The sequence below is a fragment of the Callospermophilus lateralis genome, chromosome 2 (genome assembly GCF_048772815.1).
Source record: "Callospermophilus lateralis isolate mCalLat2 chromosome 2, mCalLat2.hap1, whole genome shotgun sequence".
Lineage (NCBI taxonomy): Eukaryota > Metazoa > Chordata > Mammalia > Rodentia > Sciuridae > Callospermophilus > Callospermophilus lateralis.
The window spans coordinates 135,545,361-135,562,845 of NC_135306.1; the positions used below are offsets into that span (position 1 = coordinate 135,545,361).

Consider the following 17,485-nt stretch of genomic DNA (forward strand, 5'->3'; position numbering starts at 1 on the left):
GTGTGTTCCCTCTCAGGTGAGTTGGTTCAAGTGATAGACCAGCATTCATTCCAATGACTGTGGGATCAGATAATATAATGCAAGTAGAGTTCACCCATAAACTGAAAAGAGCATCCAAAGTAAATATTGGCACCAAATTTTAAAATATTATTCATAGAATCCTGAGCCCTTAATATGCATTTTCTTCACTCCTTCTTACAAATGGCTAATCTACAGTGTCAATTCCTACCAGCATGCCCAGTCTCCCATCTTTATTCTAAGTAGATAAAGTTGTAGCCTATCCTGCTAATAGGATGACATTTATGCACTTTCTTCCATTCATGTTCATTCTCATGTATTATTTTTTTTAAGAGTGAGGGGAGAGAGAGAGAGAGAGAGAGAGAGAGAGAGAGAGAGAGAGAGAGAGAATTTTAATATTTATTTTTTAGTTTTCAGTGGACACAACAACTTTGTTTGTATGTGGTGCTGAGGATCGAACCCCGGGCCGGACGCATGCCAGGCGAGTGTGCTACTGCTTGAGCCACATCCCCAGCCCTCTCATGTATTCTTAACCTTGACAATAGCTTTATTACTGTATTTCAATTGTGTTCACAAAAAAAGAAGTCTAAAATTAGTTTAAATTTTTCCTATAGAGTGCATATTTACAAAAACACCTTTCTTATGCTTAACATGAATTTTTAATGTCCTATATCTACAGAGATTTTAGTATTCTTCATCTCACACTAAGATGAAAGCATAGTGTAAACACATACTATGGCAGCTTGAGGAAAGTTTTCAAAGTGCTACAAACATACTAGGAGAAAAAATTGTCAATAAAAGGCAAGAAAGAGATTTCCAAATTTGCATGTTCAAGAAGGTCCACTATTTTGGAATTTGAAATAATTACCTTATTTTATGGTGGAAGGTTGGTTTTGACATTTCTCCAGATATAAATATATGTACCAGTGGAATATGAAGATTTATAGTGATAAAGAATCATAAAATTTGACCTAGAATGATAGACACAATCAACAATGGAATTGACATATCATTAAATCACTTACTAAGCCAAAGTTGCTATAAATCTCCTTTTTCATGTTAAACACAAAAGTTTTACCTTTTAAAGACTAATGCAGATGAAAAAGAATACATATATTTATAACAAATGAGATATCTCTGTTTATCAAAAAAGAAAAAAAAATATCTATTGTGGGTGTATATCCATGACAAAAATAATGATTTGTAAAGGAATGATTTGTAATGTATTCAATTCCACCATGGTGGGTTCAGTTCTCTCTTGCTCTCTCTCTCTCTCTCTCTCTGTTGGAATTGGGACTTGATCTCAGGGTAGTTAGCCCCTGAGACACATCCCCAGCTATTTTTATTTTTTATTTTGAGACACTGTCTGAAGTTGGTTAGGGTCTCATGAAGCTGGTGAGGCTGACCTCAAATGTTCTACTTCTACCACAGCTTTGCCAGCTGCTAGTATTATAGGTGTGAGCACGTGGTCTCAGGGTTTGTTTCTCACTGACACTGAGTGTAAGGTAAAGCCTCTCATGTAATCTGTTATAGTACAGACTAATAAATGTGAATCTTAAAGGAAGTAGACAGTGTGTTGTTTTCACTGGTTTCTGCATATATAGGAGATTGTCAAAAGGAAGACTTTCAATAACTGGATTTTTATTTGTGTATGCAAAAAAGGGCAATTTGTTGCCATGTTCCATCCAGTAGGAAAGCTGAAAAATAAAGGTTACAAGGGGACCTGACTCAGGAAATGTCTTGGTGTTTTCCACAGCATGTCTGTTTTCATCTTATAGGTTCAAACTTATATTTATGGTATATGAAGCATCAAGTTATGTCTGGGTATGCTGCAGACACAGTGACTGGGATTTTATTTATTCAGAAAAAAATAAATGATAGTCTCAACATAATAAACACTCAAGAGATAACGTTCAGTGCAATAAGGTAATCTTTTTATTATTGTTATTATTCCATGGAATAAACCCAGGAGCTTTAAAACACAGCCACTGACCTTTTTAATTTTAATTTTTATTTTGGGACAAGATAGCAGTAAGTTGCTAATGGTCTCACTACTTTGCTGAGGCTGGCTTTGAAAATGTGATCCTCTTGCCTTAGTCTTCATAGTGGATGGAGGACAAGGGTGGGCCACTGTGCCCAGCTGAATGTAAGGTAATCTTTATTCAGGGATGTGAGGATACTTTGAGTTACAACCAGGGGTGACTACAGTTCATGAGTAAGTGAACTCTGCTTTTAAAGCCTGGTGATATGTTGAGTGTTTCCTCATTTATTTTCTGGGTAAGAAGCACCTTACTTGATTTTAATCTCTTAAATCAATGACTAAAAGAAGAAATAAATTCTCCAAATTATGACTTTGTTTCAGAAATAGTCCCTTTGTTGTTCTTCTTTGTACAAACCAGATTTTAGAGTTGTCTCTCTCTCTCCTCCTGTTAATTTTACACAGTTCTTTATTAGCTAAGTATATTGTTGAACTTTTCCCTCATTGTGACCAAAATACCTGACAAGAAAAACTTAGAGGAAGAAAAGTTTATTTGAGCCTCAGAGTTTGGTTTCAGAGGTTTCAATCTGTAGATGGCTGACTCCATTACTCTGCATTTAAAGTGAAGCTGCTCTTCGGAGGAAAGCTGTTCCCTTTGGAGTGGATGCAAAGGAAAAGGAGAGGGAGGGAATGGCACCAGGATAAATGTATCCAAGGAAGAAATTATATACATATTTGGTACTTTTCCCCCACCATTATAATAAGAACTTCTTACTCTAATGATTATTCTGAAAATATTTAATTATATTTATTTTTTAACATTTCTGTGGTACTGGAGATTAAACCCAATGGCACCCTACTATTGAGCATAATGCCCACCACTTTATTTTTGTTGTTATTATATTTTGTGACAGTATGTCCCTACGCTGTTGAGGTTGGCCTTAATTTTGTGATCTTCCTCCTTCAGACTCCCACATTTTTTTTTATAACTTAGGATATAAAACAGAGAAGTGAAATCAAGGCAAGGACGCTGAAATTTTTAAAAATTCCATCAAAGATACAAGGCTCTCCTTGTTTTTTCATTTTTTTTTCCTTTTGGCAGAAGTATAATTCTTTATAGAAATAAGAATAAAAACTCATGTGGTGAACATAGTATGTTTGAGTTATAACAAATCAGATGAAATTGTAAAAGGGAGAGTTACAAATTAAAAAAGAAACATCATTAATTATACAACACTGAGAAAGTCAAAATATGAAGGAAATACTGTATAAAACAAAAAATCAAGGAACTAATTGAGTTGGAAAATACAGTAGCTAAAAGAAAACACTGTGTAGCAAAATTAAACAAAGGAATGACAACAGCATAAATGGAGTTCTTTCCTCTAGCCCTCAATGTTACCAGCATTATCCAGTTTAAGCATCCAACTGTGACTGAGGACCCTGTGAACTTGGGGGAAAATCTTCCCACTGCTCTGATGTCATGTTGACTTTGATTCACTGCTGATAACCAATGATTCAGGATTATGTGTTAATGTCATTAGGTCATTAGGTACTACTTTCAAGTCAGAAAATGTTATTTGGGCTTGCAGCTCAACTAAGTGTGTGTGTGTGTGTGTGTGTGTGTGTGTATATATATATATATATATATATATATATATATATATATATATATATAGAGAGAGAGAGAGAGAGAGAGAGAGAGATTTTTTCTATATTTCTGGATATGTCTGTTAAATAAAATTCACAGAGACCATTGATTTGTGCTGAGCTTCTACCCTAAGCCTAACAGACCAAGCCTGGCACTATGGCACATGCTGGTAATTCCAGTGGCTCAGGAGGGTTCAACTCACAGAACCAACAGTAGTAATAATAATAACAATAAAAAAGACTAACAGACCAAGTCATTACAGAGATGTACCACAGTATCTGAAGTTCAATTACTCACTGAAGCCTCTGTAGCCCATTAACAAATTAAGTTGTCCTTATACCTCACTTCCAATTTCAATAAATGCTGTTAGATCAAGTCCTCAGCTGGAGTTCCCTGAATTTGTTTTAGTTCTGGGAATTGTCTGATTTGAGAACTAGTTCAGTTTTATTTTGCATTGCCCTGTTTTATTTATGATTGCTTATTTAAAAACTTTTGAATTTAATTAAGATTTTCCTTTTGATTCATTGAAAGACAAAATTTGAACAGATTTGGTTAAATAATATAATTGGCTTTATTTGCAACTACTAATTTCATCTTGTTTATAGAGAGCTGCAAAAAATAAAAGAAAAAAAAAGAACACAGAAACAAACAAAAAAATAGAGGCACTATGCCACATCTGGCAAAACAACTTTTATAATGTAATTTGAGCAGAAGCTAGGAAATGGTGTAAGACAAGATGAACTGGTTAAAAAATCTTAATATTTTTGTAAGGGTTAAAACACAGAACATTCTCTTACTGTATTGTCAAAATCTGGCCTATTTAGATTATTAGCTGTTCTCTCTTGGTTTCTCAAAATATCCAATGAACAACTTGGTGTTCTTTAGTGATGTGGAATCTTAGCATAAATAGCTCTATTTTGGTTTTGATTTTTGAGGACTAGTTCAAGTCAGTGGAACTTTATCCATTTTATTTATCAAATAAAATATATATTTTAAAAATTAAGTACAATTATAACACATCAATTAAATATATGATAAAAAATTTAGTGTCAAATTTTCTATGATTTTAAGCATTTCCTTAGTTGAGAAAATGTAAGGAAGTAACATTTGAAAAGAGAAAAAAAGTTAGAGAGAACTGGAACTGCAGTGATGTGAAAAAGAGACCAATGATAAGTATTTTCTTCAATTATTTTTATTATTTTTTGTACCTAGGATTGAACCCAAAGGCACTCAACTGCTGAGCCACTTTCCTAGACCCTTTAATTTATTTATTTATTTTCAATTTTGTGACATAGTCTTGATAAGTTGTTTATGCTGACTGTGAGCTTGCAATTCTCCTGCTTCAGCCCCCTTAGAAGCTGGGATTGCAGGCATGCATCAACTGCTCCCAGTTTCTTTAATTCAATCTTAGAGAAAGATCATTTGTTCACTCATGTTTTCCCTTACACTCATGCACTTGGATATCATCTTCTTTCCACATTGCTAGTCCATTTCCAAAGGTATTTGGGAAATACCCATAAGTAAATTTTCATTATTGTAATTCTATTAAGAAGTAAAATAAAAATCATCTGGTCAAAGTGGCTCACAACTATAATCCCAGTGACTCAAGGCTGAGACAGGATGATCACAGATTTCAAGTACAGTCTTTGGAAATGTATAGAGACACTCATAAATTAGTAACACCCTATTAAAAAAAAAAAAAAAAGGTGTGGGGATGTAGCTAATTGGTAAAATGCCCTTGAGTATAATCCTCACTACCAAAAAAAAAAAAAAAGAAGAAGACAATTTTGGGGCTGGGGATGTGGCTCAAGTGTTAATGAGCTCACCTGGCTTACGTGTGGATCCTCAGGAACACATACAAACAAAGACGTTGTGTCCACCGAAAACTAAAAAATAAAAATTAAAATTCTCTCTCTCTCTCTCTCTCTCTCTCTCCCCTCTCTGCCTCTCTCCCTCTCTCCCTCTAAAAAAAGAAGAAGTCAATTTAAAAGGGGTTAGAACAGGACTATAAAGAAAAAAAAAAAAATCTGTGATTTTTGTAGACCTGTCCTTTTAAGGTCTACTTTGTCTTTAGAGAGCTAGAGTAGTTCAGTAGTTTTGTCACCTTTTGTGGTACTGGTGATTGAACTCGGTATGGTTAACCCTGAGCTATATCCCTAATCCTTTTTTATTTTGTATTTTGTGAATATCTCTCCATAAATTGCTGAAGCTGGCCTCACACTTGTGATCCTCTTGTCCCAGCCTCCTGAGTTGATGGGATTATAAGTATGACTGACCTCTCCCAGACGGGGAAGACTCTTTTTTTATTTTTTTATTTTTTTATTTTTTGGTTTCTCAAAACATTACATTGATCTTGACATATCATATATCATATATTTGTTTCAAATGGGGTATGAATTCTTATTATTCTCCTGTGTACAGATTGCAGGATCACAATGATTATACAGCCACGTTTATACATACTGCCAAGCAAGTATCTGCTGAATTTTGCTGCCCTTCCTATCCCCCCTCCCCTCCCCTCCCCTCCCCTCTCCTCCCCACTCCTCCCTCTACCCCATCTACCATAACTCATTTCTCTCACACTCTCTTATTTTTTTTTCCTCCCCTTTGCCTCACATCCTCTTTTATGTATTTTTGTATAACAATGCGGGTCTTCTTCCCTCTTCAGTGCAATTCTCCCTCTCTCTCCCATTCCCTCCCACCTCTCCTCCCTGTTTGATGGTAATCTTCTTTTCCTGCTCTTCCTCCCTGCTCTGTTTTGAGTCACCCCCCCCCCTTATATCAAAGAAGACATTCCGCATTTGTTTTTAAGGGATTCGCTGAAAAGGGTACACTTGTGCATTGCTGGTGGGACTGCAAACTGATGCGACCAATTTGGAAATCAGTATGGAGATTCCTAGGAAGGCTGGGAATGGAACCACCTTTTGACCCAGCTATTCCCCTTCTCAGATGGACTATTCCCAAAAGACCTAAAAAGAGCATAGTACAGGGATACAGCTTCATCAATGTTCATAGCAGCATAATTCAAAATAGCTAGACTGTGGAACCAACCTAGATGCCCTTCAATAGATGAATAGATTAAAAAATGTGATATACACACACACACACACACACACACACACACACACAATGGAATACTACTCAGCAATAAAAAATAACCAAATCATGGCATTTGCAGGGAAATGGATGGCATTAGAGCAGATTATGCTAAGGGAAGACTCTTCTATGGAGTGAAGGAAGAACTCCTTCAATAGAAATTCAGAGCAATCTGACATCATTTCTGACAAATCTTTACTAACATCAGCCTTGGAAAGTCAGGTAAGAGCAAACTGTATCTTCCCTGAAATCTTTTTCATAAATACTTACCTGTAATCCTGCATACTATGTAGCAACAAATTGTTTTTTCCTAGAAAATGTGTTAAGTTGTAAGTAAAAAATGTTTAAAAATTTTTATTGACAATTATGCTCATTCACTGATATGCTTATATTGTATAAAAAATATTGAAATCAACAATATGGACAATTTAGAGTAATAAGAGCACAATTTACATCTGAGTTTTCTGAAAAATAGTTACTTATTTTCACTATATCAGATACAAAAATATAGATGTTAAATGAAGTAATCTGAAAGAAAAAACTTTCCAATTTCAGGAATCTTTTTTAAAAGTTTTTTTTTTTAAGTTATAAAATAGTAACCCACAGAATAGCCATAAAATTGGATGTTTTGGGATCCAATTTATTCTTTTCTGCATATCTAAGACTATAATAATAGAAATGGAGATTAGTTCAAATAATCTTTATTCTGAACATGATAAAAGTTTACTCTAAAGTAATTCTGTGTTTTTCCCCTAAATGGATTTATAAATTGGGGTATGGTAATGACTTCGATGTGTTCTTAAAAGACTCAAAATTGTTTCAGACAGAGCACAAAATACTAAAGATTGGGTAATTCTTTTTCATCAATTTCAAGATTATTTATACATCTATTTTAAACAAAAAATATTTTTTTTTCAAAAAGTGGCTCAAACACTAGGGGAGGTAAAGAAAAGGTGTTACAGGGCTTGGCAGTGCTGGTTCTATTTGGGGTGACTCCTGCATCTTATGTCCTGAGCCCTTTTCACTGCCACCTGGCCTTAGTACTCCTGACTGCAAACTTTCTTCTGTTCTATTAAATGTATTTTCTGCTTTATTTGGTGGCACTGATCCATTAACTCATTTAAATCATGTGGTAATTGTCTCTTTAACATTTTGATGTAGTCATAAAGCATAGAATATAATTTGTTCCATTTCAGTCCCCAGTGCTTCCTAATTCCCTTCCCTCCTCCCTCCCTCTATTTCCCTTCCTCTACTCTACTCATCTTCCTTCTATTCATATATATATAACAGGAATGGAGATTAGTTCAAATGATCTATAAGATATATATATATATTGGTGCTTTGTATACATACCTAAAGGTGGAATTCGCCTATCTGCACATAGCATAATGTCTTTAACTCTCATTGTCATTCAAAATTAATCCATATAAATATCTATATAAATATTTGTATTTTTATCTCTTATAGGTCCAATTGTTAAATAAATGATAACTCTTTAAAAGTGACATAATGCACAGTGAAGATACAAAAATCATGTTTCATTCCTTTCATTGTTGCTGCTACTATGATAATTTATATTTTAATTTTTAGCAAAGTGCCATATATATTTTGTTTATAAAATCTCAGGTACTTTATAAAACTGCATAACTAAAAACAGTAACTTCTTATCTGAGCTCTGTACTTGTCCCATCCAATATCTATTTGTCGAATGAAAAGTCTTTCAACTTTTCTGTATTTTTATATCAATGTCCATTTTCATAAATGATCAAAAAAGAATGATCAATAACAAAAATTCAAGCATCTTGGGAAATTATCAAAAGGCATAAATCAACATTTTTAAAGTTTTTTTTGTTGTTGTTTTTTCTTGTTGTTGTTTTTGTTACTGAGGCATAAAATCCAGGGGAGTTTACCACTGAACTGCATCCCCAGTCACCCTTTTAGAGTTTTTAAAATTGAGACAGGATCTCCCTAAGTTGCCCAGGCTGGTCTTGAATTTGTGATCCTATTGCCTCAGACTTCCAAGTTGCTGACATTACAGAAGTGCACCACTGTGCCTAGATGAAAAGTTGTTCCTTCTTGAGTTTTTCTTATGCTGTTAATTTTCCTTATACCAGTCTGACAATCCTTCCCTCTCCTTAGTGAGATTCTGTGTTTACTTCTGAAACCCTCACTGCTTGAACTCTCCACTTTTTAGTACACTGTTCATCAGAGAATTTTTTCTCTGTAGAATGTCAGTGTTTAAAAAATTCTTGATACTTCTATATATAATACTGCCAACCTTATTTACTGATTTTAATATATCTGTATTCTTAAATTATTTTTACCAAAAGAGACACTTGACTTTTCTTTGGTTTCCTAAAACATTTTCACATTTCCCCTATTGTTAAAGGCAAGTGTGTAAGATGACTCCAAAAGAATGTTTTATAATATTGTCTATACCACACATACATTCATTTATTTTATTTGTTACAAACCTATAGTGAGTTTAATTACTGTGATGGTAGACCCATATAAATTAGCATATTGAGGTGTTTAAGTATTTCCTTTTATTTATTATTAATCAAACATTCTAACTATTATTAACAGAAAATATACTGCTGTGTATTTTATTATAAGCTATCTTATAAGAGATGTGTGCTTCTTTTGTAGAAAACACACAAATTCAGCACCTATCCACTGTATCAGAGCATCTATGAAACATATGAGTTGATGGGGAAATACCTTCAGGAAGTTTTTACTGTTTACTGTCTCTGCTCTCAGGCATCCTGTGCAGGGTTGCCTGTCACCAAAAGACCTATCTCTGATATTGCTTAGTGAACTGTGCAGCTCAGTGATGCCAGCACCTTCTTGCTGCCAAGTGATGAGCTACAACATAGCACTTAAATACTGAAGGATCCTCCACCTGTGACCCTGGCTCTTTCCATTTTTATCTCTTGCTCTAACATTTTCTGTATATCACACTTCAACCAAATTTTCTTACTCCCAAAAGGATACCTTCTTTCTACTTCTTCTTGAGGTCATTACCTCTAGTCAGAAATCCTCATTTTTACTTCCAGCTGGTAAAATTCAATTTAGCCAGAAAAGGAAATATTTTAAAACATTACTTTTGAAAATGTTAAACATTTAGAATTAATTCTATGTGAAATCACAAATGTAAAATCTAATTTGAACAAAATTTTAATATTGAAGGAAAAATATGACAATATTAAAAAATTCAGAGTAGAATTGTGGCACATGATATTTGTACACATTTATGAGGCAAAATATGCATTGGTTTCATGGTTTTTAAAAATTGGAAACTTGAGGGTAAATATCTATCATGATACAAATGTCAAAGCTTTGGGAACTGATGCAAGGGTACACAAAAAGATAAATGATTCAAAACTATAATCAGTGATATTTAAATAAATGTTTAGAATAAAGGATACAGCAAAAATCAATGGCAAAAGAATCAATAATAATGTTTTATAAGACCCTTCAGAAACTGGCAAAATATTATATTCAGAATCTCATTTCAGATTACATGAAAATATTAACAATAGGTGGATCAGAATTATCCATTAAAAATGAAAACGTCTTGAAAGAGAAATGCACACTTTGGAAGTAAAGGAGAAAAGATAATGAAAGCAGATTTGGGAACATTAAGATGGCTTGGAATATGAAAATTGTCACTGAAAGAGAAAAAGAGTTGGAAACTTCTTCTTCAGCAAACATGGAAAGAGAGTAACACATATAAGATATTTTTGAAAAAAAAATAAGACAATCCAAAAGAACAATTTAAGACATATTAATAATAGGACAATTGTTCAAAAAAAAAAACACATGAACATATGGTTAAATATTTCCATTCACTAGTAATTAAAAATACAAATGAAGATAGTATATTATTGTATCATATTACCAATGATTTAAATTTTAGTTGTGCACATTGTTATGGTTGGTATAAAGAAAGAAATTTCTGATAGCATTGTGAATTATTTAAACATCTTTGAATAGCCTAAAGAATATATTATGCAAGTTTCAATAACTAGAACAGAGTTCTTATATTTGACTTGACCTCTTCATTTCATGTTTTCTTTAAGGATATAATCTCAAGTTTGGATAAAAAGAAACTACTTAGAGAAAGATATGAATTATAAATTATAATGTTAAATAATTAAAACAACCTAAATTCCCAACAGGGGAAGAAATTATGGAAAGATAACTACCAATTTGACATTTTATAACCATTAAAATGGATTATTACAAATATTATATATACAAATATAATAACACACGAGTTAACCAAAAATATAAGAACTTATATAGCTTTATTTTTACCAAACGAACAAACAAAACGTAAGGGGAATAAAGCAGTTAGTGCAATAATTATATTATATTGACATTACTATGGAGGAAGTTTCTTTATCCTTTATATTTTTCTCTAAGTTTTTTATGCATGAAAAAAAAACAAGGACTGCCTTTTTATGGAGATCTCAAACACCATCTATTCTATCTTTAGATTTTCTATCTTTTCTTAATTGATTTTATTTTTTAAATACATGGCAATGGAATGCATTAAAATTATTATTACACATATAGAGCACAATTTTTCATATCTCTGTTTGAATATAAAGTATATTCACACCAATTCATGTCTTCATATGTGTACTTTGGATAATGATGTACATCACATTCCACCTCTGCTCGCTCTCTTACTCTCCTACCCCTTTGCCCTATCTAGAGTTCCTCAATTCCTCCCATGCTCTCCCTCCCTACCCCAGTAGGAGTCAGTCATTTTATATCAGAGAAAACATCCACCATTTGCCTTTTGGGGATTGGCTAACTTTACTTAGCATTATCTTCTCCAACTGCATTAATTTATCTGCAAATGCCATGATTTTACTCTGTTTTATTGCTGAGTAATATTTCATTGTGTATATATGCCATTTTTTTATCCATTCATCTACTGAAGTGTAGGAATAACTCTCTGCAGCTAGCAGCTACAAGCAGCTCAGAGTGCTTGAAAAACCTACGCTCATACAGGAACACCTGCAGGATGGGGCTCTCTGCTCTAGCAAACAGTCTGAAAAACCATATCCTCAGTGACTGAGGGCAGCATTGCCAGGGAAATGAGAGGCAGGGGCCACAGGGCATGATTCCCCCAACTCATATGGCCCCTTTTCACAGGGACAATGATCCTACCAGTCTGCCTTCCACTGCATAGCAATATTTAGAGCTTCCTCATAGTGTGATTACTTTGATTGTAGGATGATTGTTTTCTAAATGTTATATAACCTGCTTGCTTATGTATGATTGGAGGATATGCCCTATATCAATTGTAATCACTTCTTCATTAAATGAGCCTACTGGAGGTTGGCTGAGGTTTCTGCCTGCTAGATCTCATCAGCTCCCAGTGTCTGTGTGTTGACTCCAGGTCCCCCACACCCATCACGACTGAGGTAGCTGAGTGACCCACAGCAACACTGAAGGACATCTAGGTTGGTTCCACAATTTAGCTATTGTGAATTATGCTGCTTTAAAGATCCATGTGACTGTGTCCCTGTAGAATGCTGCTTTCCATTGGGTATAGAATTAGAAGTAGGATAGCTGAGTCAAATTGTGGTTCCATTCCCAGTTTTCCAAGGAATCTTCATACTTCCAAATTGGCTTCACCAATTTGCAGTCCCACCAGCAATGTATGAGTGTACCTTTTCCCCTACATCCTTGCCAACACTTATTTTTGTTTGTCTTCATAATAGCTGCCATTCTGACTTGAGGGAGATAATATCTTAGAGTAGCTTATATTTGCATTTCTCTAATTGCTAGAGATGATGAACATTTTTGCATATATTTGTTGTTTGATTATATATCCTCTTCTGCGAAGTGCCTGTTCAGGTCCATGGCCCATTTATTGATTAGGTTATTTGTTTTTTGGTGCTTAGCTTGTTGAGTTCTTTACATACCCTAGAGATTAGTGCTCTATTTGATGTGTGAGGTGTAAAGATTTGCTCCCAGGGTGTAGGCTCTCTATTGACCTTACAGATTGTTTCCTTTGCTGAAAAAAAAAACTTTTTAATTTCAGTCCATCTGATTTATTGATTCTTGGTTTTAATTCTTTCACTACAGGAGTCTTATTAAAGAAGTTGGAGCCTAATACCATGTGATGAAGATTAGGGCCTATTTTTTCTTCTAATAAATGCAGATTCTCTGGTTTAATTCCTAGGTCCTTGATCCATTTTGAGTTCAAAACCTGTGTCAGTAACTTAGAAAGGCCCTAAACAACAAAGCAAGATCTGTCTCAAAATTTCAAATAAAGTAAAATTAAAAGGTGTAGGGATGTGGCTCAGTGGTTAAGAACCCCTGGGATCAAGCCATAGCACCCAAAATTAATTAAAGTCAGTTAGAAAATTATATTTAAAAAAAATAAAGTTATTTCCCTAGCCAACCTGAAGGATTGGCCTGAAAAATTAACATAATATATTAGCACTTAGAACAGTAAGTGATTACTAAACAGTGTTACTATTAAAAACAACATAAAAATTAAAAGCAAATTAAGCCAATGAATAAAACAATTATTCCTTTCATAATGATTAATTCTCCTTTGTTAATTAAATTATGACACAAGTAATATACTGAATTCAAAACTCATTGTTTAATTATTCATGTCTGTTAGATTAATTGTGATTATATTGAATCATTTTTTATTACAAGAGCAACCAAACACCAGCCTCTGGAATGCAAGCTCTGTGACAGTGTTGGATAGTAGGTTTTCCACTACCATTGAAAGAACAAAAAGACACCATCTTTTATGCTCATAAGAAATTATCTTTAATAACAAGAAAATATCATGCATTGTCACTCGAAAAATATTTATAATTTTCCTGGCAACTTAAAAAACATTTTTAGATTGTTTTATTTAAATATTTATATGACTTCCATGAGTAGATAATTAAGATTCCTAAGGTGAAGAAAATCTTCCCTGCATTTATATTCTTATATGTATCACTATTTCCACCTACATAACAATTACTATCTCATGATTCCATTGTCACATGTCACAGTGTCAACAGGTTCATAAGCCTAAGCAAAACAGAATTTTGCAGGATATCAAAAATTTGATAATTACATTGCTTGTTTGTTCTTAATTTGCATATTATAGAAATTTTAGGGGGTTTTTTGCTGGCTAATAATAAACACACTTTTATCTACTCATACCTATATTAATTTTATTTTAATCACAATATTATTGAGGATTATGAATGACCAACTGATGTTTCTAAAAATGCATTCATTGGTTCTTTATGGTTACCAGAGAGGTCATTCTCTTGGTAAGGAAGAAAATATGACTCTTAATTCTAATATAATTTTTTAAATGTTGTGCACTGTGGAAAAAACATCGAAATTGATTTCTTACAAGATTATAGTATATTTTAAAATATATGTAGTAAATAATAAAAATATATTATATTGCCTTTTCAAATAATTTTAATATGATCCTTACAAATATTTCTTTTTAACATTTTGTTCTGATTAAAAAATATATATTTATCTTAGGAAATGTAAAAGGTTCAGGAAGACATCACCAGAAAACAAAAATCTCCCTAATTACAGTCAAATATTGAATCCAGTTTATATTTTTTATATATAATTTTAGCCCTTGTTCTATTTTTGTTTTATATATATACATATGCTAAAAATGAATTTTATAAACATGTATAATATATAATGATTATATATTTACTCCTTAAATTTGATATTAAATATTTTCCACCTACATTTTGGTATGTGTGATTATTTCTGAGAAAGTACTCACTGACCCCAAGGTTACCCATACTGTGAGGACTGCAGAATGGATTATGTTATGGAACAGCCAGAAGTGCTATCACCTTTCCCTGTAGGGACAATCAAAGGGTCCGGTGTTGGGAGAAAAGGGCATCATCCGAACAGGGTAACTATTTTGCCAATGGTAGCATGATTGTGCCACTTTATTTCTTTACCTTGTTACTTTGCAATTTATTCACTTTCAGAGCTAGCACATGACCTAGCTTAGCCCCTTCAATGAAACAGTCTTCTTCTTAGGCCTTGTAAACATCAGAAAATGATTTAAATTGGATCTTCATGCAATAACCTAAGCATTTTATCATACAATATGACTTTTGAAAGAACAGTAAAACATTGATTGGCTGATTATAAATGGAACTTTAATGACCACATCAGTGTTGTAATTCCAGGAGCAGAGTGATTTAGTAAAAGTTAGTACTTATTTCCCAAGCACATTGAGACAAATAGTTTGATTATAGTGAGTTTCCTCCTTTGTAAAATATTAATGTCAACTTTGTAAAATTTACTTTTAAAGATTAGAAAAATTGGCCAGGCATGGTAGTTCACAAGTATAATGCCAGCAATTTAGGTGGCTGAGGCAGGAGAAAAACAAGTTCAAGGCCAACCTCAGCAACTTAGTGAAGCTCTAAGCAATTAAATGAGGTCCTGACTTAAAAAAAAAAAAAATCCAGGGTGGTAAAAAGATATTTAGATTCAATCTTCAGTATCAAAAAAATAAAAATAAATTTTTTAAAAAATTATAAAAACTGTAAGTAAATTTTTGCAGAATACCAAGCACAGTCTATACCAGGTCATCAGCAGTTGTTATCATTGTTGCTATTTGGATTAGCTCTGAACCACTTTGAGCTATCTAGGTAAAGTAAAAGTAATCAATACATATTTCATAGATGAGTATTTGGAGACTATTGAACTTGTAAGTTTGCTTGACAAAGGGCTTACATAAAGCATAAATTTAGGAATATGAGATCCAAGATTGTAGGGTGCTCCTGTTTTGTTCTTATATGTCATTTGTGCAGCTATCATCAAAGTATTTTCTTAACAAACATGTCATCTATGCTCCTAGCAGCCACAACAAGTATGCAGGGAAATCATTCCCAGGAATTAATGATGTTTTCTTTGACATTGAAAGCAAAATGAACCCTTCCAAGTCATGGGAAGAAGTAAAGACACAGATTTTTTTTTTCCCCCTTCATGATGCAGGACACTGCAGGGACTTTGAGACAAGTCGCCTAAGAGAGATCTTTAAATATCCCATGTTCAATTGGTATAATATATTCATGAGTGTGTTGATAAATTAAGAAGTAAAAGTGGAATATTTTGTCTGTGTGTGTGTGTGTGTGTGTGTGTGTGTGTTTTACCTGGTTCCTCAATTTTCTCCCTGGGGATCAATAAAGAAGAAATGAAAGATTTTTATTGGATAATTATGCAATTTTGAAATTGAAAAGTTGAACTGAAAATTAAAAGTAAAGAGAAAACCTTAATACAAAAAAAAAAATGGTCTGGGGTTGTGATTCAGTGGTACAGCGATTGCCTAGCACGTGGGAGGCCCTGGGTTTGAGCCACAGCACCACATATAAATAAATAAAATAAAGGTATTGTGTCCATCTACAACTAGAAAATGTATATATATATATATCCTCCAGTATTAGGAAATCAAGTGTAGTGCAGCCCTTTCAGATCTAATCATGTTACTGCACACATGAAATAACATCAGTCTGCTATGGAGCACATGGGAAAAATGCATGAGGCTGCTCTGCCCTCAAGCCTTTACCTGCTTATTAGAAGATCCTGATCTAATCATGTTTCTAGTAAATGTAGTCACTCTGTACCACACTGGACAATTACTTTTGTATTAGTATTATCATAAACATATATAATAATCAAATGAGCATTTGTAAATCCAAAATGATATATTAAGAATAAAACATTTTCAATACTTTTGTAACCCATGTTCTGCTGGCTAGTTGTGCCTTTTGTGTCAAAACTAATTGCTTTTTTGGAGGGGGGCTGGAGATGTGGCTCAAGCGGTAGTGCGATCCTCAGCACCACATACAAACAAAGGTGTGTGTTCGTGGAAAACCAAAAAATAAATATTAAAAACTCTCTCTCTTAAAAAAAAAAAACAAAAAAACTAATCGCTTTTTAAAATTGTATGTTTACCTTTTCTCCCTCTCTCTCAACATTCCTCTGTTCCTTCCTTGCTCTCCCTCTGTTTTTCTTTAGTTCTACTGGGGTTGGAAACTTGAACTCAGGGGCACTCTACCTCACTGAGTTACATTCCTGGCTCTTTTTTATTTTTCAGTTTGGGAACAGTTGTCCCTCAGTTTCCCAGGCTTGTGTTTGTTTCTGAGAAATATCTGAATTGAATACCAGCTCTAAACCACTGAAAGCTGAATAAAGTGACCATGTATTTGCTTCTCATTCTTCTGCTGATCCCCAAAAGTTGAGAGAATATCTTCCTCTTATCACTATGGACTTCACATTTCCTCTGGAACAGACTTAACTCTGCCCTGACAGCAAATGAAGCAAAGAAGGTCTACATGACAGCTCATTAAGACTGATGACAGTGTCTGAACTGATGTGACTTACCCTGATGATTTTATGACATCATCAGTAGTGACAAGACTAGAGATGATTTCTGTCTGATCTGTAACACCAGGGATCGCTTTGCTATTCATTGCAGTACATTTGAGGAAGCCCAGTATAAGCTGTTCAAAGTGAGAAAGATCTTTGTGGGCAAAAAACAAATCCCTCATCTGGTGACCGACAATATTCACATAATTTGCACCCTGATTCTTCTTGTGGAAGAAAATGGCACTGTTCAGACTGATTTGGAGTGCTGAGAAGAATATTAACTCCAACAATTTTGACACTGGTTGTCTGTGTATAGTGCCTGGAGGTGCTAACCCTTGAAGTTCCGC

The 17,485-nt window shown here is 33.8% G+C and overlaps 1 protein-coding gene across 1 annotated transcript in view; it reads left to right on the forward strand.

The window, feature by feature from the left end:
* LOC143640667 (putative N-acetylated-alpha-linked acidic dipeptidase) overlaps positions 1-15,797 on the forward strand; it is a 357,153-nt gene extending 341,356 nt beyond the window's left edge. Inside the window, 2 exon segments of the mRNA XM_077108330.1 lie at positions 15,607-15,739; positions 15,741-15,797. Coding sequence (XP_076964445.1) covers positions 15,607-15,739; positions 15,741-15,797 — 190 coding nt within the window.
* The last annotated feature ends 1,688 nt before the right edge of the window (positions 15,798-17,485 follow it).